At 45.1% G+C, this 22,600-nt stretch overlaps 1 protein-coding gene across 14 annotated transcripts in view; it reads right to left on the reverse strand.

The window, feature by feature from the left end:
- Positions 1-22,600, reverse strand: part of SP110 (SP110 nuclear body protein) — a 46,585-nt gene that overhangs the window by 11,533 nt on the left and 12,452 nt on the right. For 3 of the 14 annotated variants that reach the window (XR_011254690.1, XM_069578576.1, XM_069578575.1), the window contains exons 5-11: positions 22,380-22,463; positions 19,848-19,925; positions 17,400-17,528; positions 14,934-15,080; positions 13,030-13,116; positions 8,990-9,055; positions 6,692-6,886 (exon numbers count right to left, since the gene is read on the reverse strand). Coding sequence is in view for 13 of the 14 variants with exons in the window: in XM_069578576.1 (XP_069434677.1) it covers positions 6,692-6,886; positions 8,990-9,055; positions 13,030-13,116; positions 14,934-15,080; positions 17,400-17,528; positions 19,848-19,925; positions 22,380-22,463 (786 nt within the window). In the remaining variant the exon portion in view is untranslated. The remainder of the gene's footprint in view (positions 1-6,691; positions 6,887-8,989; positions 9,056-13,029; positions 13,117-14,933; positions 15,081-17,399; positions 17,529-19,847; positions 19,926-22,379; positions 22,464-22,600) is intronic. The other 11 variants (XM_069578582.1, XM_069578583.1, XM_069578579.1 and 8 more) reach the window with 6 other exon arrangements.

Here is a 22,600-nt window from a genome sequence, read left to right on the forward strand (position 1 = left end):
ATGGGTGTACCGAGGGGTCCTTAATAAACAAAACGACCCCTGCCAACCCTACATCACATAAAATACTTTAACAAACATATTGTGCTTCAATTGTGTGAATGTGTTTACATTTACAGACTAATCCACAATCACCCAATACTCCTTTATTCCATGAGCATCCTGCTTGTCCTTCTGATGGGCGTTGCCAGCCCAGAATATTCCTTTGCGTTCATGTAGTTGGAGAACATTTCTCTGTCTATGACTTTTTTCTTTTTTTTGCCTGATTCAAACAAAGATGGGGGTAAGTGAAGCAGTTAGCACTGAGAGGATAATGTTAAGTCTTGTCCCTTTTCATTTGATTGTTCTCCTGTTTCTTCCTCTAAGAGGAAAAGAAAACCCCCGAGAGTTCTAGACTAGTCATTTTGCCTATGGAGAGTTAGGCAACTCACAGCCTTAGAGTAGGGATCTGGGGTTCTGATTCAGGAGAAAGAATTATAAAAGTAGGAAGGGTAACATAAACATCAGGCTTCCCAGGGGCACTGGTAATAAAGAACCTGCCTGCCAATGCAGGAGACGTAAGAGACTCAGGTTCGATCCCTGGATTGGGAAGATCCCCTGGAGGAGGAGAAGGCAACCCACTCCACTAGTCTCGCTTGGAGAATTCCACAGATAGGGGAGCCTCTTGGACTGCAGTCCAAGGGGTTGCAAAGAGCTGGACATGACTGAAGTGCCTTAGCACGAACACAACATAAACATCAGTAATTCTTGCTTTCCCCATCCCCCACCAGCCTCACTGAGGGCGAGTTCATTAAAGACAGACGCAGGAGCCGTTTCTTGGGGTGGGGGTGGGGCAGAGAGAAACGGCTTCCCAGAGCTGATGCGCATTCATACTGGATGTGGCTGCATCTGCAATGAGGCAAGGAGACTATATAGCCCAAATCTCACCCTGGTCTTGAACACTTATAGAAAGATCTAAAGGAAAACACGAAAAAGCAAGCGCATCATTGGGGAAAAAAAAAAAAAGAAACAGAGCCGCATCAACGGCAAAGAAACCATGAGTTAGTTCAGAAAGATATGAACTAGGCAGAGTCAGATGAGAAATGAGAAGTGAGGCGAACTTTGCCTTCTACAGAACCCAGAGGAAGCTCAGCCTTGCGGAGCAGGGGTTGTAGCAAGGTAGGTAAGAATAAGGGGTGGGAAGACCTTGGTGGGAAGAACAGCTGGCCAGTGCTCTTGCACGGAGCAACTGGCTCCACCATTGGTCCACAGCATCCGCCCACTAAATATGACCCAGGGAATGAGAGCATGGCACTGGGAGCCAGACTAGGTGGGCTTGTGATCCTGGCTCTGCAATTTACGAGCAAGGTTACAACAGCGTGTGCTGATGTCATGAAAGCGGAATGGGGCATTTGCACCACAGGTTCCTAACTTGCTGACAAGGCGGAATCACGGGTAACTTTGAATCACTGTGAAAATCCCGAGGGGGATTTGGATGGCAACAGGGACCTTCCATAGCTGTCTGTGTCACTGAACGATCGAGTACAGGTCCAGTGGATACAGACATCCCAGACATGCCCACAGGCAGATATGGCTCCAGTGTGTGGCTTTGGGAACTCTGGGCAGCCAGCCCAGTGTGCAGAGTGGTGGGCACAGGCAGCTCCCCCTCCTTTGCCTGATTAGGAGGGACCTTGCATCCTTAATGCTTCCAAAGCCACTCCCCAACCCCACCCCCACCCCCTCCCCTCAGGGAGGGAGAAAGTTTTCTGATCTGCTTCCCATGATCTTTCATTTGTCTCCATCCCACCTCTCATCTCAGTAAACAGACGTTTAAGGATGGAAGCCTGGAGGGGTGGATCGCAGTTTGAATGCAGCTCTCCCACATCTATTAGGTCAATGCTGTTAAATGTGAGCAAAGATGAGGAACCTGCTAGGATAAGTAAGCAATTAGAGAGCAAAGGGAGGGACTTCCTTGCTGGTCCACTGGTTAAGACTTCGTGATTCCAGCGCAAGTGGTACAAGTTCAATCCTGGTCAGGGAACTAAGATCCTGCATGCTGAGCAGCGTGGCCAGAAAACAAACGAAAAACAACCCCAAAATCAACCAAACAACAAGCAACAGCAACAGCAATAACACCAGAAAAAACCAAATACAAAGGGAGTTCATAGAGATGAAAGCCTGGTGGAGAAAACGAAAAGAAAAGCCTAACAGAGACAAAGAAGAGCAGAATGGAAAAACCCCTGTACGTGATGGGGAAGACCACCTCCAGGGATTCTTACAGAACCTAGGAAAGAGGCACAAGGTGAACACTATGCCTGGGGACTTCCCTGGTGGGTCAGTGGTTGAGAATCCTCCTGCCAATGCAGGGGCACAGGTGCAATCCTTGGTCCGGGAAGCTTCCACACGCCACGGAGCAACTATGCCCGTTTGTTGCAACCACTGAGCCCGTGCTCCGGAACCCTCGGGCAGCAACTACTGAGCCCATGCCCCCTAGAGATTGTGTTCCACCACAAGAGAAGCCACCGCAATGAGAAGCCCTTGAACCACAACTGGAAAGTAGCCTGCTCGCAGCAATGAAGACCAAGTGCAGTCAAAAATAATAATAATAAATAAAAATTAAGGCAGAAAAACCCATCATGGCCTGGGGAAAAGTCTGGGCCCCTGTGGTCTGTAGAGGAAGGGCCCGTGTGGCGATGGAGTGGCTGGAGAAGCACCAGTTAGGGGACTAGTAAAAGCAGCACATATGTTTTGTTGTTTATTTGCACAACAGCCTTAAGAAAGGGAAGGCAGTGGTAATGGCCCTCATTTTAGAGTTGGGGACTTTGGCACAGCTTTGGAGAGAGGATGCCTGGCGGTCACCGCACTGTGAGATGAGGCCGGCATTGGAATCCAGACATGCCAGCCCTATGTGTGTGCTCTTTCCATGCCATCAGGAACAGTGCAACAAGATTCCACATCGTTTAACAGCAGAGGGTGTGTGTGGGTACTCAGTCATTCAGTCGTGTCCGACTCTTTGTGACCCTATGGACTGTAGCCCACCAGGCTGTTCTGTCCCACACAGAGTGTGTGTGTGCCTCCTAAGTCACTGCAGTCGCATCAGACTCTTTGCCACCCCAAGACAAGGTGTTAAATCAGAAGTCAAAGCCGGGTGGGCGGACATGCTAAAGAGGTGGGGGAAGCTGATGCTGACCGACAGCTGTCAGTGTTTGCCTAGACTCTTGCCTCCTACTTGTGTTTCCTACAAAGATCTGGAGGGGGAGTATTTATTTTTCAGCGTAAAACAAAGGACTTGAGATTAAAACACCTAGGTTGGTTTCAGCTCATGCAAGTCCTTTGTGTTCTAATTGAATCTGCAAAATGGGCTGGAAAATACCTATTTGAGGATTAAATGGCAAAGAGTAGAACAAATCGGTTGCCAATTGTAAAGTGGCGTAGACACTTACATATGGTTGGCAGGGCTTCTGTGTATGGTCGTGTGGAATATACACTGAGCAAAGAGTCCCCCTTTAAGGTGAGGGGTGGGGAGCTCCTAGTGACATCAGAGCTATAGTCCATTCACACATTTCTGGCCTCTTTCCAGCAGGGGGCAGTAAAGGGCCTGGTTACAAGAATCAGCTCTGCCAGATATAAGTCGTGTGTCAAGGAAGGGGCTCTTTTCTAGTTTATATGGGTCAATGGAGGCCCTGATATAGGTATTCATACTTGATGAGGAAGAATGGATAATGTATTGATCTGACAGCTATTTAAGCACAAACTGCAAAGCGCAGAAGACAGCTGGAGCCACGAGCAAGTCCTTCTGACCTCATTTGATTTTCCTGAAGTGAATAGGATGTACAGACAGTTAATCACACATGTGATAAAACACACAAACTCACAGCCTTAGAGAAGAACTTACGGTTACCGGGGAGAACGGTGCGGGGAGGGATAGTTAGAGAGTTTGGGATGGACATGTACACACTGCTGTATTTAAAATAGATAACCAACAAGTACCTTCTGTATAGCCCAGGGAACTCTACTCAATATTATCTAACAACCTAAATGGGAAGAGAATTTGAAAAAGGATACATGTATAGGTATAACTGAGTCAGTTTGCTGGACATTAGAAATTAACAGAACATTGTAAATTAACTATACTTCTTTTCTTTTTTTTTTACAAAGAGATCTGAGGACTTCCCTGGTGGTCCAGTGGTTAAGACTCTGTGCTTCTGCATGGAGTAAGGGGTGTGGGGTCGGTCCCTGGTGGGGGACGTTCTGCATGCCTCAAGGTATGGCTGAAAAAATAGAGAACCAAAAAAAAAAACCTATCAAAAAAGAATTATACTTGTGATAAGTGCCACCAAGAAAAAACACCGTACCTGCTGAGTTCAAGAGGCTTTGTTCAAGGTGAGTCTGAAGCTGTGTAGCAAAGAAGGAGGATGGAGGGGTTGGCTATGGGGATGGAGTGTGTGATGGGGGAGGAGATACATGAGCTGGCCCTGAGCAGGATGGAGCAGGAAGCGCTGGGTGATGCTCAGAGAACCAGGCTGGAAGAGACCCTGGGGGTGTGGCTAGGGGTTGGAATATGGGTGTGGATTATGTTCTATTTCTTGACCCGGTTGTTGGGTACACCTGGGCTTTTCCTTCGTGTGAGTCCCTCAAGTTGTACAGTACGCACCAGCATTTTTCTGTAAGCACAGTGTACCAGTGTTCCTCAAGACGTCAACCTGCGATGAACTTGACCAGAATAGGAATCAATGCAGGGCTGTCTATGATACTATATATGTAATAGACAACAAATAAAGACCTGCATTGTACAGCACAGGGAACTCCAGTCAATACTCTCTAATGGCCTAGATGGAAAATAACCTAAACTGGAGTGGATATATGTATTACGTATACCTGATTCACTGTGCTATACAGCAGAAAGTAATACAACACTGTAAACCAACTACACTTCAATAAGGATTTTAAAAGTAATAAAAAGAGTGCATGCTACGTCTCTTCAGTCATGTCTACCTCTGTGCTAACGTATGGCCTGTAGCCCGCCAAGTTCCTCTGTCCATGGGATTTTCCAGACAAGAATACTGGAGTGGGTTGCCATTTCCTCCTCCAGGGGATCTTCCCGACCCAAGCATCGAACCTGTGTCTCATGTCTCCTGCATTGGCAGGTGGATTCTTTACCACCAGCGCCGTCTGGGAAGCCCCAGATGAAAACAGGGATGTTAGTAAATGAGGCTAAAGAATGCTGAAGTCATTTATGGTCCTCCCAGAACTCAGTGGTTTATTATAGACGTCAGCAAACTACGGCCCAGGAGCCAATCGGCCCAGTGTCTGTTTCTGTAATGAATGTTTTATTGGAGCAGAGCCAGGCCTACTTGTTCATGTTTTTGCCTCTGCCCATTTCCTGCTCCCAAGAAAGGGTTAAAGTAGCAGCCGTAAACCGGTGTGGCCAGCTGAGCCTAAATGACTCACTTTCTGGCCCATTTTAGAAGAAGTGTTTCAAGCTTTGGCTTGCAGTGGCCCCCTCACTTCTGTCCACATTTCTCTGGCCAAGTCACATGGCCCTTCCTGAGTACACAGGGCAGGAGTATGTGACCTTCTGAGATGCTGGCGAGCAGTATTGTGACCTCCCACCTCGGGCTTAACCCTGCGCAGTGTGCAGAGAAGTTTCCAGGAAAACACTGGCAGACTATCTCTCTTTGCCTGTGTGTTCAACAAATGGAAAAGGCTTGTTATTCCTGTGTGTGTGTGTTAGCCAGTCGTGTCCGACTCTGCGACCCCATGGACTGTAGCCCAGCAGGCGCCTCTGTCCATGGAATTCTCCAGGCAAGAAGACTGGAGTGGGTAGCCATTCCTTTCTCCAGGGGCTTTTCCCAACCCAGGGATTGAACCTGGTTCTCCAGTGTTGCAGGAAGATTCTTCATCATCAGATCCACCAGGGAAGCCCTTGTTATTTCTAGCGCTGGTGAAGACATAGGGGAAAGTGTGTCCACACCACATTCGTGGGAGTCTAAACTGGTAACAGTTTGATCATCGGATATGGCATTATTTATTTTATTTTTAATTTAATTTTTCGGCCACACCGCACCATGCCACTTATGGGATTTAAGTTGCTTGGCCAGGAATTGAAGCCAGGCCCTCGGCAGTGAGAGCACAGAATCCTAACCACCGGATGACCAGGGGTTTCCCAGTATGGGATAATCTTATTTTTAAAAATATTTATTTGTTCATTTGACTGCGTCGGGTCTTAGTTGTGGCACACAGGCTCAGTGGTTGTGGCACGAGAGCTTAGTGCCCAACCAGGGACTGAACTCATGTCCCCTGCACGGTTAGGTGGATTCTTAACCACTGGACCAGCAGGGAAGTCCCGAGATGATTTTAAATCTGCAGATTCATGCATTAGCCTATTTCACCTCCAGAGACAAACCATGAAGAAGTAACCCAGAGAAAGTGTCCCCTTCGAGGTTTGCTGCACTCACGTCACTGGGCCGGCCCGAATCAGAGAGGAGCCCCCAGACTCCATGGAGCAGAGGTGACTCTGCTGATGAATATGTAAACAGCAGAACCTGGGAGAGGTGACCTGCGTCCCCAGGACACCGCTGAGGCAACCTGCACCCTGGGGACGCGATTACTTCTCCCAACAACCACCCCCAGACCCCGAGACCCCTGCTCTGTCTTCATGCCGCCTCACCAATGCTTCTCCCTCCTTCTAGTGGTCACTTTAGATCTGCGTCACCTGTGCGGGCTCCACGAGAGACCCTCCCACGCTGAGCCTTCAGGTGACCAGTGCCACCACCAGCTTTGTCCTTTTGTGCAGGCTTTCGGGCACCCTCAGCCTGTGCCTTTTGGGCTCTCGTCATGACCTTTGAATTTCTGGTTGAGTCGTCCTTCTTTTGAGTCTCTTGGATTCTGAGCCCTGATGAGGCTGCTCCTGGGCCAAACAGAGAGATTTGTGATGAGTTTTCACTGGGGTCCCAGCGGCCCTCTCGTTAGCGACCTTCCTCTCACATTCCCAGTCCCCTCACTTTGAGTTCCCTTTGTACCCCTGCCTGCCTCTTACTGCTACTGCTGCTGCTAAGTCGCTCAGTCGTGTCCGACTCTGTACGACCCCATAGACAGCAGCCCACTGGGTTCCCCCGTCCCTGGGATTCTCTAGGCAAGAACACTGGAGTGGGTTGCCATTTCCTTCTCCAACGCATGAAAGTGAAAAGTGAAAGTGAAGTCGCTCAGTGGGGTCCGACTCTTAGCGACCCCATGGACCGCAGCCTACCAGGCTCCTCTATCCATGGGATTTTCCAGGCAAGAGTACTGGAGTGGGGTGCCATTGCCTTCTCCATACTATTTCTCTATAATTACTCCTCTCTTTTTCTTGGATGTATCTTTCTTCTCCTCCCTAAACCCTGTTTCTCTTTTCCTCCTTCAATTCTGACTCTTCATTACACGTGTATCAGTGAGAATATAAGTGAGGGCAGGGGTCTTGTCTGTTTTGCTTGTTGCTAAGTCCTCAGGAGCTAAGGCATGTGGCCAGAACAGGCCTCAGCTCAATGCATCTCTGTGGAATGAATGTGTAACAAGCAGCATAGTTTAGAAAATATTCAAATTATGTATTTTTCATCCTTATACATTGTATAGTCCATGGAATTCTCCAGGCCAGAATACTCGAGTGGGTAGCCTTTCCCTTCTCCAGGGGATCTTCCCAACCCAGGGATTGAACCCAGGTCTCCCACCTTGCAGGCGGATTCTTTACCAGCTGAGCCACAAGGGAAGTCCCTTATAATGGTCAGGGTTCCCTAATTATGAAGTTAATCAATTTTCGGGAAAGGGCAGAATCTAGCCCAGGATCTCAGTCGAGGCCACTCTGGAGATACTACACAAAATCTCAGAAACTCAAGAGTGAAAGGGGATTTCTATGTTCCAAAAATTATTTTTATACACCAACAAGAAAAGCTCAGAAGTCTGAAAGTCAAGTGTTCCCAGAAGTTGTTGGTAGAGAGAACTCAGCATGTGACAGGAGGCAGCGGGGCTGGGGACTGGGAAAAAGAGTCAAGGGGAGGAGGAGGGTGAGGGAGGAGGTTCTGGTCCCTTCCTAGGTCAGACCCCAAGACTGAGGGGTATTGGCAACAAGCAGAAAAATTGGGAAAATGTCCAAAGCATTGAAATGCATGTCATGATTCCAGTTTGGGTGCTGAGAGGAGATTCCCTCCCAGGGTGCCACATTCCATCCTAAGGGCTGGGAATCCAAGACAATCCCCACCCATGGGCACATCTTGAACTAAAGAAACAAGGAGAAAGGAAAGGGGCAGGGGAAGAGGGAGAAAGTGCAGAAGAAAAGGCTAAAAGGTGATGAGCATGAAAAGGAATAAAGCAGAGGGTCCAGAAAAACACAGAGTTACATGCAGTTTTGTTTCTTGTGCTACAAATAACATGCTTTTTCATGCATGGAGTCAATGGCATGCTAAGCATCTCTGCGGGTGGTTCTGAACACTCGATGACCGCAAATCTAACCCCAGTTTGGGACTGGGAATCTGAATCCTGCCTACACATTCAGGTTTTTGCTTTATCTGTTCTTCTTGGCTCTGAACTTGCACTGGACATTGTGCGTGCTAAGTCACTTCAGTCGTGTCTGACTCTGTGTTATCCTATAGACTGTAGCCCCCCAGGCTCCTCTGTCCTTGGGGGTTCTCCAGGCAAGAATACTGCAGTGGTTGCCATGCCCTCCTCCAGGGGATCTTTCCGACCCAGAGATTGAACCCATGTCCCTTGTGTCTCTGGCATTGGCAGGTGGGTTCTTTATCACTAGTGTCACCTGGGAAGTCCCATATCTCAAAATTGTCTGATGCCTCCTGTCCACCTCCACCTCATTCCTTCCCAATGATAAGATAAAAGAAGCCTGTTAGAACCAACATGTTTCTCCCTTTGTGAGGTATAGTCCTTGATGAGATGGTCTAGGCACTGGGGTGGAGTCGGCCATGTGGCTGGAGCGAAGAACCCTAATGAACACCAAGGGAATGACAACTTCATCCTTCTTGCTCACCTTTTGAGAGACATTTTTTCTGCCTTTTTTTTGAACTTGACCAGTTATGTATTTTTCTCTTCTTTTCTGAAACAGAAAAGAAAATCATCTTTTATGGCTATCTATAGTGATCTACAAGTTCGAAATTTTTTTAAATTTAAATTATTTATTTTAATTGGAAGCTAATTACTTTACAATATTGTATTGGTTTTGCCACACATCAACATGAATCCGCCACAGGTGTACACATGTTCTTCATCCTGAATCCCCCTCCCTCCTCCCTCCCCATATCATCACTCTGGGTCATTCCAGTGCACCAGCCCAAGCATCCTGTATCCTGCATCAAACCTGGACTGGCAATTCGTTTCTTATATGATATTATACATGTTTCAATGCCATGCTGGAGAGAGTGTGGAGAAAAGTGAACCCTCTTACACTGTTGGTGGAAATGCAAACTAGTACAGCCACTATGGAGAACAGTGTGGAGATTCCTTAAAAAACTGGAAATAGAACTGCCTTATGGCCCAGCAATCCCACTACTGGGCATACACACCGAGGAAACCAGAATTGAAAGAGACATGTGTACCCCAATGTTCATCACAGCACTGTTTATAATAGCCAGGACATGAAAGCAACCTAGATGTCCATCAGCAGATGAATGGATAAGAAAGCTGTGGGACATATACACAATGGAGTATTACTCAGCCATTAAAAAGAATACATTTGAATCAGTTCTAATGAGGTGGATGAAACTGGAGCCTATTATACAGAGTGAAGTAAGCCAGAAAGAAAAACACCAATACAGTTTACTAATGCATATATAAGGAATTAAGAAAGTTTGAAATTTTTGAGTAAAATCTTTTTTATCTTCCCATCCCTTTGGGGAGGAAAGAGAACCATGAGCCAATGTGAAGAAACTACTTGGAAATGAAAAATGATTGAATAAAGAATAAGAGAGATGTGGCAAATTATTAACACTAAAATATGCCATTTTTTCTAATAACTAGTTTTTTCAAGACTAGAAGAAAATATATAGAGAGATTGTTATAAGCCATAGATATAAATGATCTTCTTAGCCAAAGTCAAGGCCAAAAATCATAAAGGTAAAAGATGAACAGATTTAACCCTTTAAAAAACTCAAATGCCCATATTTCAAAAAGTATCCATGCAATATTAAAATAAAACTGGGAAATTCCAATATATGTAACATTAGAGGATGAATGTCCTTAACAGATAAAATAAAAAATGAATAGTATACTAAGAAAATGGACAAAAAGCATAAATTGAAAGTACATAAATTAAATTAAAGCATAAATTAAAAGAGGAAATACAAATGAAAAAAAATTTTAAAAAGCATGTTTAGACCCCCCTAAAAGTCCAAAAAATTCATTGCTTGGTTTGAATTATACCCAAACTTGTAAAAATTTCGATCATATCTGGGTTGATGAGGATGTAGTTAATGAGCGCTTGTGTTGTTGAAGGGAACAACAACAGCAAAACAGTATTTTCTGGAGAATAGTTTGTTAACAAATATGAAATTTAAGATATACAGACTCTAACCACGTAATTTACACTTAGAAATTAATTCGGAGGAAATTATTGGGCAATTGTGTAAAGATACCAACACATGCAATATGATTTCTATTTTTATATAAAAATGGGAAGTATCCTAACTTACCACCAATAGGTTATTATTGAAATAAACTGTTAATCATGCAGTAATGAGCTGTATATCCCCTCCCCTCCAAAAAAGGAAAATAGACAATGGATAACATTGATACAATGAGAAAAATGTTTAGAAGTGTTTATAGAATAGACTATGCAGAATAAGCATGTGTGTGTGTATATATTAGAGAAGGCGATGGCACCCCACTCCAGTACTCTTGCCTGGAAAATCCCATGGACAGAGGAGCCTGGTAGGCTGCAGTCCATGGGGTCTCGAAGAGTCGGACACGACTGAGTGATTTCACTTTCACTTTTCACTTTCATGCGTTGGAGAAGGAAATGGCAACCCACTCCAGTGTTCTTGCCTAGAGAATCCCAGGGACGGGGGAGCCTGGTGGGCTGCCGTCTATGGGGTCACACAGAGTCGGACACGACTGAAGTGACTTAGCAGCAGCAGCAGCAGCAGCAGTGTGTATATATATACATATATAATGTATACACATATAAATATATATATGTAAAGAATGTATACATATATATGTACATGAATGCAGGCCTTTTTGTAAGGTACAAAAATAAGGTGGCAGAAGCAGATTAAACATATATTTCATTTCCTGATTAATAACTTTGCATACTGTTGGCAGATTTTATGAGGAACTTTACATGGGGCTGGACAGGATGGGCTACTCTTCAGTACAAGCTGAACCGGATCTTGGTGGCTTAACCTGCGCAGTGTATTTCTCTGCAGGACAGGGGTCTCCAGGACAGCTGTCTGCTATGGATGGTGCTGAAATCCACACTGCTTGGCAATGAAATGGTAGCAGAATTACTAAATTTAACCTGCAGCTAGAGTCCTGCAGTGGAGGAGGTATGCCTCTCCTTGACCTTGCCACTTTGCTTTATTGTGGGCTGGAGCCCAGGGAAGGGGATGCCGCACGCTAAGGATGATGGAGCAACAGCCAGAATGAGCCGTGCATGGTGCCAGCCCCAACCACCTACTTCTGTATAGGAGAGAGAAATAAGCCTTTTTACCTCACCCACTATTTGGAGGGGGAGGGTAAGTGGTGGTTTTCTGTCACATACAGCAAGTTAGTCTTAATGGCCACAGCATATTGCTTTTATAGTACTTTTTTTTTTTTAATGTTGCAAAAAGTTAAATTACTCCTGTAAAAAGCACACATCTTTTTCTGGCTTGGATGTCCTAAGGACATAACAATCATTAAAAATAATATCAAGTCTACCCTACCAGAGACCAAATAAGTTCTTTACATTTATGCTGTTTCCCGGGAGATTTTCCCAAAGACAGGTTACTGTCATCATCCATGGAATCTTGAAAGTAATAAGAAAGAAACTTTTGAATACGCAATCTTTGTATTCATTTCCATCAATACTGAGTTGGTAAAGCTTTAACAGTATTATTTCTATCCCTTAATATAATGGGCTTCCCTGCTGGCTCAGAGGTTAAAGCGTCTGCCTGCAATGCGGGAGACCAGGGTTCGATCCTTGGGTTGGGAAGATCCCCTGGAGAAGGAAGTGGCAACCCACTTCAGTATTCTTGCCTGGAGAATCCCATGGAGGGAAGAGCCTTGTAGGCTACAGTCCATGCGATTGCAAAGAGTCGGACACGACTGAGCTACTTCACTTTCACTTTATTATAATGGAGAATGGTGACTCCTCAAGAGGGCTCTAAGGACCAAGATTCTCTAGTCCTGCGCATGCACACAGCAAAGTCAGGGGCTCATGCTCAGGCATAATATTACATTTGTGTTTATGACTAGCTGTTCACTTCCCAGAAAGTTCATGAGAGAAATACGGTGATTGGGGTCTTACGGAAAAACTGTATGGCTTGGCAGTGTAATAAAGTACCATGAATATACTCAGAGCATGAATTCTTAGCGGCAGTGAATGAAAGTGAGAGTCGCTCAGTCATGTCCAACTCTTCATAACCCCATGGACTGTAGCCTGTCAGGCTCCTCTGTCCATGGAACTGGCCAGGCAAGAATACTGGAGTGGGTAACCATTCTCTTCTCCAGGGGATCTTCCCTAGCCAGGGATCAAAACTGGGTTTCCTGCATTGCAGGTGGATTCTTTACTCTCTGAGCCACGAGGGGAGCCTTAACAGTGATGGGTTGCCCCCTAATTGGTTCTTGGGGTGGAAAACTTAACTCTTTCCATGTATAAAGCATAAATAAATATATCCAGTACAGAAATGGATATACAATATACTTGTGTTATTAAAATGCCCTGGGGGGTAGCGTTCATGATTAGAAAAAAATATCTAGATGGGCTCTCTGGAGCAGCAATAATGAACAAACAGCTGAGGAACACTGACACAGAGAAAAACAGCTCTAAGTTTGGGTTCCTGATTATGCACTGTGAGACTTGCGATCCCTCACCTTTGCCATGGGTGATTCTTGGTGGTGTGCTGGGTGGTTCCTGGGGTCTCTTCCCTTCATCCATTTCTGAAGTATTATCACTGATCTCTGAAAAAAACAAAAAAACAAACAAACAGCATTCATGTCACTTTCCCCTCTGGAAAGTCAGTGGGGAATCTCCCAGAGAACCAGGAAGGACCTTGAACACTCTGGAGTTGAAGGCTGGAGGTTCCAGTCTTGCTTGAGCCTCCAAGACACCCTCCTGAGAATAATTCTACCACTGATCTGTCTGCCAGTCAGGGGAGGGCCATAGCTAACCTGGGCAGTATTGATTCCACTACTGAGAGAATGTCCTTTGGGGAGCAGTCATTTGAGCCTCTGGACCAGAGATTCAAAGTGAGATTGTGAACCCCTTGGAGAGTCCTGGTAACTCTTTCAGGAGACCTTCCAGGTCAAAATTGTTTTCATAATAAGATGTTCTTTGCCTTTTTTTTGCTATGTTGGCTTTTGCACAGATAAAGCAGGTAAAAATGCTGGTGCTTCAGTACAAATAAAGTCCCCCAAATCTTAGAATTACCTATGGCATTCTCCACTACCACTTACTCAACATGAAAAAAACAAACAGCAGTTTCATTTAAGAATGTTCTTGATGATGAAACAGTTAAAATTATTAATTGTATTAAATTTCTACCCTTGAGAACACTTCTTTATAATAGTCTATGTGAGGACTTCCCTGGTGGTCCAGTGGTTTAGACTCTGCCTTGCAGTGCAGGGGACACAGGTTTGATCCCTGATTAGGGACCTGAGATCCCACATGTTGTGGAGCGACTAAGCCTGTGCTCCACAATAGAGAGTCTGTGCACTGCAATGAGAGATCCTGCAAGATGTAACTAAGACCCAATGCAGCCAAAAGGAAAAAAGTCTATGTGAAAAATTGGGGAGCACATAGAAAGTAGTTTGTTGCAGCTTGGAGTACCATGATTGTCTCAAGAACAATACTCAGGTGATTGAGTTGTAAGCTCACTGTAAAATCCAGTAAACCAATACTTCCCAGTTGTGTATGATATTATAGAATCTGGCATGAGTAGGAGATTCATTTGAAACACAAGATAGTGTGAAACATCTTACTACAACAGAGTATGAGAAGCTCATTGATGTGGTTTCAGACTCTGGTTACAGCAAATCTTTAAGAAACTATCACTTGTTGAGTTTTGGTGTAGTATCAAAGGTGAATAACCACAGATATCTCAAAAGACTGTTAAAGCACTCCCCCCTTTTGGCTACAAATTTGTGTGGGGCTGGATTTTCTTCCTATGATTCAACCAAAGGTAAAGGGGATTAAGAGGTACAAACACCCAGTTATAAAATAAATAAGCCAAAGGTATATAACATATGGTATAAGAAATAAAGTCAATAATATTATAATAACTTTGAATGGGGATAGTTAATAAGTTACTAGACTTATGGTGGTGATCATTTCATGGTGTATGCAGATGAAACCCCTATGAAGTATACCTGAAACTAACATAATATTGTACACCAAACATATTTCGGTGAAAGAAAAAAAATTTAAAAGAAGCTTTAAAAACAGAAAGCAATTGTTAGCAGGGTACAGACTGACATTATTAAAAATGTTCTCTCAGCTCTCAATATAATACAGTAAAGATATGTAGAAAAATATTGAAGAAGCACATAGTACATAAAAACTTTTTAAAAGAATCCAGCTTTGATTAAGGTAGACATTAAAGAGAGTTGCAAAAATATAAAACGATACCACTCACCTAACTAATATTTTTATTTGAAAAGTGTGCCATTTTTCATAAAAATATATTATTTATAGTAATAAGTTACTGGTCTATTGTGGGTTGCAGGAGAGAGCCTTCCACACTGAGCTTTCAGATGACAAATTCCATCACCAGCCTTACCCTCTGATTTAGGCATCTGGGCACATTCTGTCCTCTTTTGTGCCCTTGTCACGACCTTTGTATTCCTGGCTGGGTTGTCCTCTGTATGAGTCACCTGATCCAGTCCTTGGAGTGTCTTTTGGATCCCATGCCCAGGTGAGGCTGCCCCTGGCCAAACAGTGATTTGGGTACAGTTTTAATTGGGGTCCCAGTGGCCCTCCTCCTTCCCTGAACAGTGATTGCCTTTTCACACTCCCAGTCTCCCCACTGCGAGACCTTGGTACCCCTGCTCTGCACCTCACTTTTCTCCTGCTGTCTCTTTGTAATTATATATATGTATATATATATATATATATATATTTCTTTTTTTTTTCTTGTATGTACCTTCCTTTCCCCTGAAAACTTACTGTCTTTTCTCACTCTCTGTGCAAACCGTTGAAATCAATCAGATTAATTTGGGTGAATCCCAGAGCACTGGGGCTGATTTCCTGTTTTCCTGGCTTTAGACCCCTGCTGCCAGAAAGTGCCACATCCAAGTAAACACGGTCAGATGGTCTGTTTCAGCAGAGGAGGGGTCTCGTAAAGCACTTTTCCTGGTTCCCTAGGGCCTGTGTGTGATACAGGAGACAAGAGACCCAGGATGCCTCTAGTAGGGAAAGGGCAAAAAGGTATCAAAGAATTGAGAGGCAGGGGCCCTGCAGTGGAGGATGAGGCTGAGACCCAGAGGATGAAGGGAAGTGGGAGTGGGAGTGCTAATTGGGGCTCTCTTCTCCCTTTATTTTGCCAATGGATTTTGTATTTATATCTTTGGACTAGATCTTTTTACTGAGTGCCAGATTGACTTCTCTGGTGGCTCAGACGGTAAAGAATCCGTCCACCTGCAAGGCAGGAGACCAGGGTTTGATCCTTGGGTCAGGAAGATCCCCTGGAGAAGGGAATGGCAACCCACTCCAGTATTCTTGCCTGGAGAATCCCGTGGACAGAGGAGCCTGGCAGGTTACAGTCCATGGGGTTGCAACGAGTCAGATATGACTGAGTGACTTGCATTTTCAAATTGGTGTACTGTGGGGAAATTGTCTCCTTGATTTCTCAGTGCTTCTGTGAAAAGCTCTAGCTTCCTGAGACACAAAAGTATATATGATATAAAAATAAGAGATGTTTTCTTTCACTTCCTCTAGAATTATTTAGCTTTTCACATACCATAGAAATTAAATCTCTAGCTAGTTAATTACTGCCTAATCCAAAAAGCGATAAAACTTCTCATTCTGGTCATGATCAAATGGTTGTGGCCAGGGCTAGGCTCCTAGGTTAAGTCCCACAGTACCAGGGACACTGGAGCACTCTATCCCTAGGTGTTTACATATCAAAAGGGATGAAGCCCAGAACTTGGAGACTCTAGTAAAAGCTGGAGACACCTGGGGTTTCTCTGGCTGTTAGAAAGAGGCATTTATATTCTCCCAAATAAGGGTGAAGACTCTGGATCTTTTCAATTATCTCAAAGCAGTTTTTAAAAAATTGCTTTTCTCTTTTCAGGATTAGAAGAGGATGACTGTCTTTGTCCTGTATACAAACAGAAAATCCATCCTTCTTTCTCCTGTGTCTATAGGATGTAACCTGCATTCACACAGAAGATTCCATCAGCTCTCTCCTTGTTCCTGTGGGTCTGCGTATGAGAAATGCTACAATGTCGAACTGGTTGTGAATATCAATAAAGAATTCTTCTCCCTGACCTAGGTGCTTTGTGGTTTTACAATGTTCATATATCTAAAGAACATCTCTCTGCCGGAGGGGTAATCTCAGAGCCTCATGGTTCTTGACAAACCACACGCATGCATAGACAGTTAGCACCAATCTTGAAATGAACAAGTCAAAAATTGAATTCTAAAAACTTCCCCCAATATATTTGCATCCTTTCTCAGCAACAGCATCACCTACCATTCACCCAGCCGTTTAAGCCAGAAACTGAAGAATAAGCCTTCTCTCTCTCATCCTCAGCTTCCAATTTACCAAATCTCGTCAACTCTACCTCCAAACTGATCTTGAATAGACCTTCTCTCCAACCACTGCCAGATCTGAATCCAGGCTGCTGTCAGCTCCCACGGCATCTGCCCCCTTAAAGGGGTGCCCTATATCCATTCTTTTCTATTTCCGATTCATTCTTTAGATAACACCATAATTTTTTGTTGGTGAAAATTGAATCATGTCATGTACACACTGCTATATTGAAATGGATAACCAGCAAGGCCCTCCTGTACAGCCCAGGGAGCTCCCCTCAATGCTATGTGGCAGCATGAATGGAAGAGGTGTTTGGGGGAGAATGGATGCTGAGTTCCTTTGCCGTCCACCTGAAACTATCACAACATTGTTAATTGACTATATATTCCAATATAAAATAAAAAGTTAAAAAAATTGGATGATGTCACATCACAGACTAGGTCTCTTCAGTGGTTCCCTATTGCACTTAGAATAAAATCCCATCTCCCACACCTTGGCGAACAAGGATGAGCTGTCTCTGGCCTCCAGCCCTTTCTTGTGTTCTCATCTTACTTCCTTGGTGGCTTTTTTTCTGCTGTCTCTTCTTTGAGGTGGCCCAGATACATCTTTTTCTTTTCTTTCCTGAAAAGATACAGATCATCTTTTATAGCTACAAACGTTGATCTACCAACGTCGCATGTCAGCAATGCTCAGCTTCAAATCACAGTGGCCAGGAGGTCATTGGTGATCTTTGGTGATGCTGAAATTCTAAAGCAGCAGAGGGGAGAGAGATGTAAAGAAATGGAGACAATAAGTCTGGGTAACTCATTTCTAGAAGTTTCATTGTGAAACAGAAGGGAGAGCGATGGAGGTGGCTGAAGTGAGAGAAGGATCAGGAGAAAATTCCTTTCATGAACTGTGATAGGATTGGGCATTGGTTGAATGAATATCCTTGTGAGAAAGTGAAAGTCGCTCAGTCTTGTCCAACTCTTGTGACCCCATGGACTGTAGCCTGCTAGGCTCCTCTGTCCATGGAATTCTCCAGGCAAGAATACTGGAGTGGGTTGCTGTGCCCTTCTCCAAGGGATCTTCCTGACCCAGGGAACCTGGGTCTCCTGCATTGCAGGCAGATTCTCGATCATCTGAGTCACCAGGGGGAGATGCTGAGTTCTCAAGAAAGAGGAGGGACCATGGAGATAGTCAGGAGAGGTGGAAGGGTGGCTTTGGAGAGAAGGAAGATACTGGAAAGGAGCGGGCAGATGCAGGGTTTACCAGGTGGGAGCAGGAAGAGAGGGAATTCCCATCTGATGCTTTTGTATGAAACAGGAGGAAAGGTCATCTGATGTGCAAAAGGGAAGCAGTGAGGTATAAGAGGTTTGAATATAAAAAACTGGTTTTTTTAGATTTGAGAGGATCTTGAGAGGATCACAGGAAGCGGAGTGGTCACGCAGTATGGGGGGTCATTTATGCTGGAGTCATGAAGACACAGTGAGAACACGCTGCCCAGCCACATGCCTCTCTCCAACTGTGCCTGACTTCTGGTACAGTGTGCTGGAAGCAGCTAATAGTCTCCCCCAAGCTCTAGGAAAAGACAAGAAGCAAAGCAGGTACAGATAGCAGTAGGTTACTGAAACAATGGATCTGGCACTCTAAAGTGGTAAGAAGGGTTATGAAGAAAGGCAGATAGGGCTTCTGTGGTGGCTCAGTGGTAAAGAATCTGCCTGCCAGTGCAGGAGACAGGGGTTCCATCCTTGGTCAGGGAGGATCCCATGTGACTTGAAGCAACCCAGCCTATGCAGCACAACAACTGAGCCTGTGCTCTAGAGCCTGGGACTGACAACTGCCGAAGCCCTCATGCCCTAGATCCCATGCTCGCCAACAAGAGAAACCACTGCAAAGAGAAGCCCATGCACTGCAATGAAGAGCAGACCCTGCTCGCCGCGACTATGGAAAAGCTGGAGCGCGGCACGGAAAACCCAGCACAGATAAAAATGCATACATAAATAAATAAATCAGAGAAAGGCAGAAGACTGAATGCAGAAGGGAAAGGTCAGCGGACTGCTCACCCAACTGATACTGAAAGAAAGCTGCAGAGGAAGAAATCGTAAGGGAGACATCAGGGAGGGATATACTTTTGAATTCATTTTGATAGACTGGGGTGAGAAGGAGATCAGAAGTTGAGCAATAGCTATAGAAGGAGCAAATCTCCAGCACTGAATGTCAAATCAAGGAAATAAATTATTGGGAAGATGAGCCGGATTTACATGATGAAAAGGCTCATGGGTCACCTTTGGGTTCGGGAGGCCAAAAACGGGTTGGTGGAAAAGTCACTGGAAATAAGGAGTTGATTTGAGAGGTCAGAGTCTTGGGTGGATCTGTTACTCACATGGACCTTGCAGGTGTCCAGGGGGACAGCAGGACTGGAAGCGACAGAGAGACTCTAAGTCAGCCTTGAGGTCCTCCAGGGGGTGGTGGGGAAGTCAACGCATGACAGTGATGAAAAGGGAGAGAGCCCTTCACTTGATGGCTAAGCCTCAAAGGAGAGGATGGGGAGCAAGGGGCTGGGTGGGGCAGTGGGTAGCCAGGGGTGGCATTCAACCTACCTTCCTACATGAGGAGACTGTAGCAGAGAATATGCAGTCTTGTCTTAAGAGGAAGCAGTGTCCTCTTGGGGAACCAACTTTCCATGAAAGAGGGAAATGTAACTAACCCTATAAGAAGTTGTATATGTAGGAGACCTTGATGATTTCAGAACAAACAATTCCAATGGGTCTGTATTTCAATGGCCCCAAATGCCTTCTCATTTCCCTATAATTTTCATGAAGGCCTTAGAGGAAAATGCAGTGAACCAGAAACAAGCTGTGTTGGGCATGATATCTACAGTCACCTAGTGGGTGCTCATGATAAGACGCAGCCCCAAACCCACCCTCCTGAGATCTGCAGGAGAAAGGCAATCCTTACCTTTCTTGCTGGGGAGTGTCCTGGATGCCTCCTGGAGCTCCTTTAGGTCACTTGGTTCAGGGACATCATCTCTTCTCACTAACAAAAAAAGATAGAATTCATTTTAGAACTCAGAGCGGGCTGATGAAAAAGTGCCGAGGGATTCTGGTGGGAAAGCAGAGAGTGGAGAGCATCCCTAGCACAGGTCTGGGGACTCACCAGGTTCCCCGGCTTGGCCTGGGTTTGGCCAACTTGTGGTTACTGCTCCCTGTGTGATTATCACAGTGAACCTGGAACAACTGTCCCATAGAGGAGGACTCAGTCTGAGTTCTTTAGACAGATTCCCCTTTCCCAATGGAAGAAGAACAAAGACTCTCGGCAGCCAGCCTTTATGAAAGGTACATGCTATTGCTTAGATATTTGTGATGGGATGTTTTTAAACTGCTGTATCTGTGATTATTCATCTTGAGAAATAATAAAGAAGAACTAAGTGCCTTATATACTTCCATCTATCTGCTGTCGAAGAAAACAGGAGTCAGCTTGTGCTTGCCAGCATTTGTTAGCCGCAAGAATACCCAAAATTCTGCTAGTTTTTGCTGACCTAAGAAAGACAGAAGGACCTGAAACCATATCAAACAAGGGCCCATCTCACAAATGGCAGTCACCGTCTTGCTTAAACAGTGCTATGAGATCTGTGTCAAATTCCAGCCTACAGCAGCCCTCAGGCTTTAAAAATGATTTGAAAATGAAAGCTCTCACAGTCAAGGTGGGGGCTGGAAAGGAGGACCATCCACATCTCTTTGGGTCACACAGTATTTTTGTTTGCTTTACATTCTTTTTTGTCTGTTTTTCCTTTACTGTTCAAGCTATAGCTCAGGATAACCAGAATAGCTGATACGGGGAAGTTTATTTTTCCAGAAGCAATTCAGAGTTGAGCAGATTGGATGGACACGTTAAACAACATCACGGAATGCAATTTGCAAAACACAACCTGTGTAAATATAAGGGGTAAATGACCCAATTTCAAAGAGTAAATTGCAAGAGAGAAAAAAAGGCACAAAAGTTGAGACTTGCCGTAGTGGCAGAAGGATGGTGTCTTTTTATATATTTATTGGCCACCCCTCGATGCCTGTGGGATCTTAATTCCCAACCAGTGACTAAACTCGCGCTGCCTGCATTGTAAGGTAGAGTTTTAACCACTGGGGAATTCCATTTTTTAAAAAAAATTTATTTTAAATTGGAGAATAATTGCTTTTGCTTTGCATTTTGATGAAGCAGTTTGGAATTTTACCTACTCAAGTGGCCTCTGGGAGTTGCTGAGCCAACTAGCCCTTCTCCACTGGGATTCACACATCACCTGGCAGAGGAATGTTCTCTGTCAGCAGACTCCTTAGTGGTGTTTGGAGTCCAGGTCTTGATACTGTGCAGAACCTGAGGCGCTCCTGGGCGCAAAAGCTTTTCTCTGTCCCCCATTTCTTGAATACAGGAAACAGACTTCATCTGACCTCCAAGGCCTTCCCTAAGTTCCAACCAGGAGGTTCAAACAGATGCTAATTAGGGCAGGGAGTGGGGTGTGGAGATAAGGGAGAAAGGAACAATAGTACAGCCTTCCTGCAAGGTCCGGGGTTCCCCTCAAGGGATATACATGACAATATTGTGAGCTGTTTTGCAGATACTTAAACCCTCATCAGGAAGGAGAAATTAACTGTTTGCTGCCCATAAGCACAGAGACCCCAGAATGGTAGCAACCAGAGGCGGATGATGCTGTCTCCCAATTACCTCACCACCGACCAATCAGAACATCCATGGGCTGATCACATCCTCTCTGAACCACTAATATAAAACCTCACTTTGTCCAAACTGGGACACACAGTTTTGAGGACATTAACCTGCTGTGGTCCCTTTTGCCTGGCAAAGCAATATAGCTATTCTTTTCTACTTCATCCAAAACTGTCTCTGAGATATATCAATAATTCGGCGTCAGGGTACAGAGGCTGGATTCGGCTTCAGTCGGGCAAGTACTAGTGAGGTTCCTGTCCCTCACCCTCAGTGTCCCTTCTCTGTCCACCTTTCCCAGACCCATCTCCCTCACCCCACCATCCAGCCCTGCCCCCGGGACTCTGTCTCCTTTCAGGAGCTTCTGTCTCCTTTCAGGAGCTCTGGTTTCCCGTCTGTTCAGGCTCCTGAGGGCAGGGAGTGAGCAGCAGTGGGAAAGCTGGACCCTGATGGTGATGGAGAGTGGAGAGAAGAGCCCTGGGCTTGGATGTTCCGAAGGGCTTTTCCTCATGGTAGACACAAAAGTTAAGGTGAGCCTGTGTGTGTGTGTGTTAGTTGCTCAGTTATATCCTACTCTTTGCGACCTGATGGACCTGCCGGGTTCCTCTGTCCATGGGATTCTCCAGATAAGAATATTGGAGTGGGTTGCCATTTCCTTCTCCAGGGGATCTTCTTGCCCCAGAGAACCTGGATCTCCTGCATTGCAGGCAGATTCTTTACTGTCTAAACCACTAGTGAAGCCCCAAGGTGAGGCTGAGTAGTCCAAATCCAGATTACCTGGCACAGGGTCTGAGGAAGTGCAAGGCATTTCTTGAGCGTCTTCTTTATCTTTTATTTGAGGGATCAGGTTGTCACTGGACACTGAGCAGAGAAAGAAAAGAAATTTCAGATCCCAGGACCTACCAGCAGGAACCAGAGTTGGGAGGAACAAGAACAATCTATTCTAGCAGGTAAAAATGATGGGCCAGCTGAGCACCAAGACTCCTCGAGGGTGCGTT

Source organism: Ovis canadensis, chromosome 2 (genome assembly GCF_042477335.2).
Source record: "Ovis canadensis isolate MfBH-ARS-UI-01 breed Bighorn chromosome 2, ARS-UI_OviCan_v2, whole genome shotgun sequence".
Lineage (NCBI taxonomy): Eukaryota > Metazoa > Chordata > Mammalia > Artiodactyla > Bovidae > Ovis > Ovis canadensis.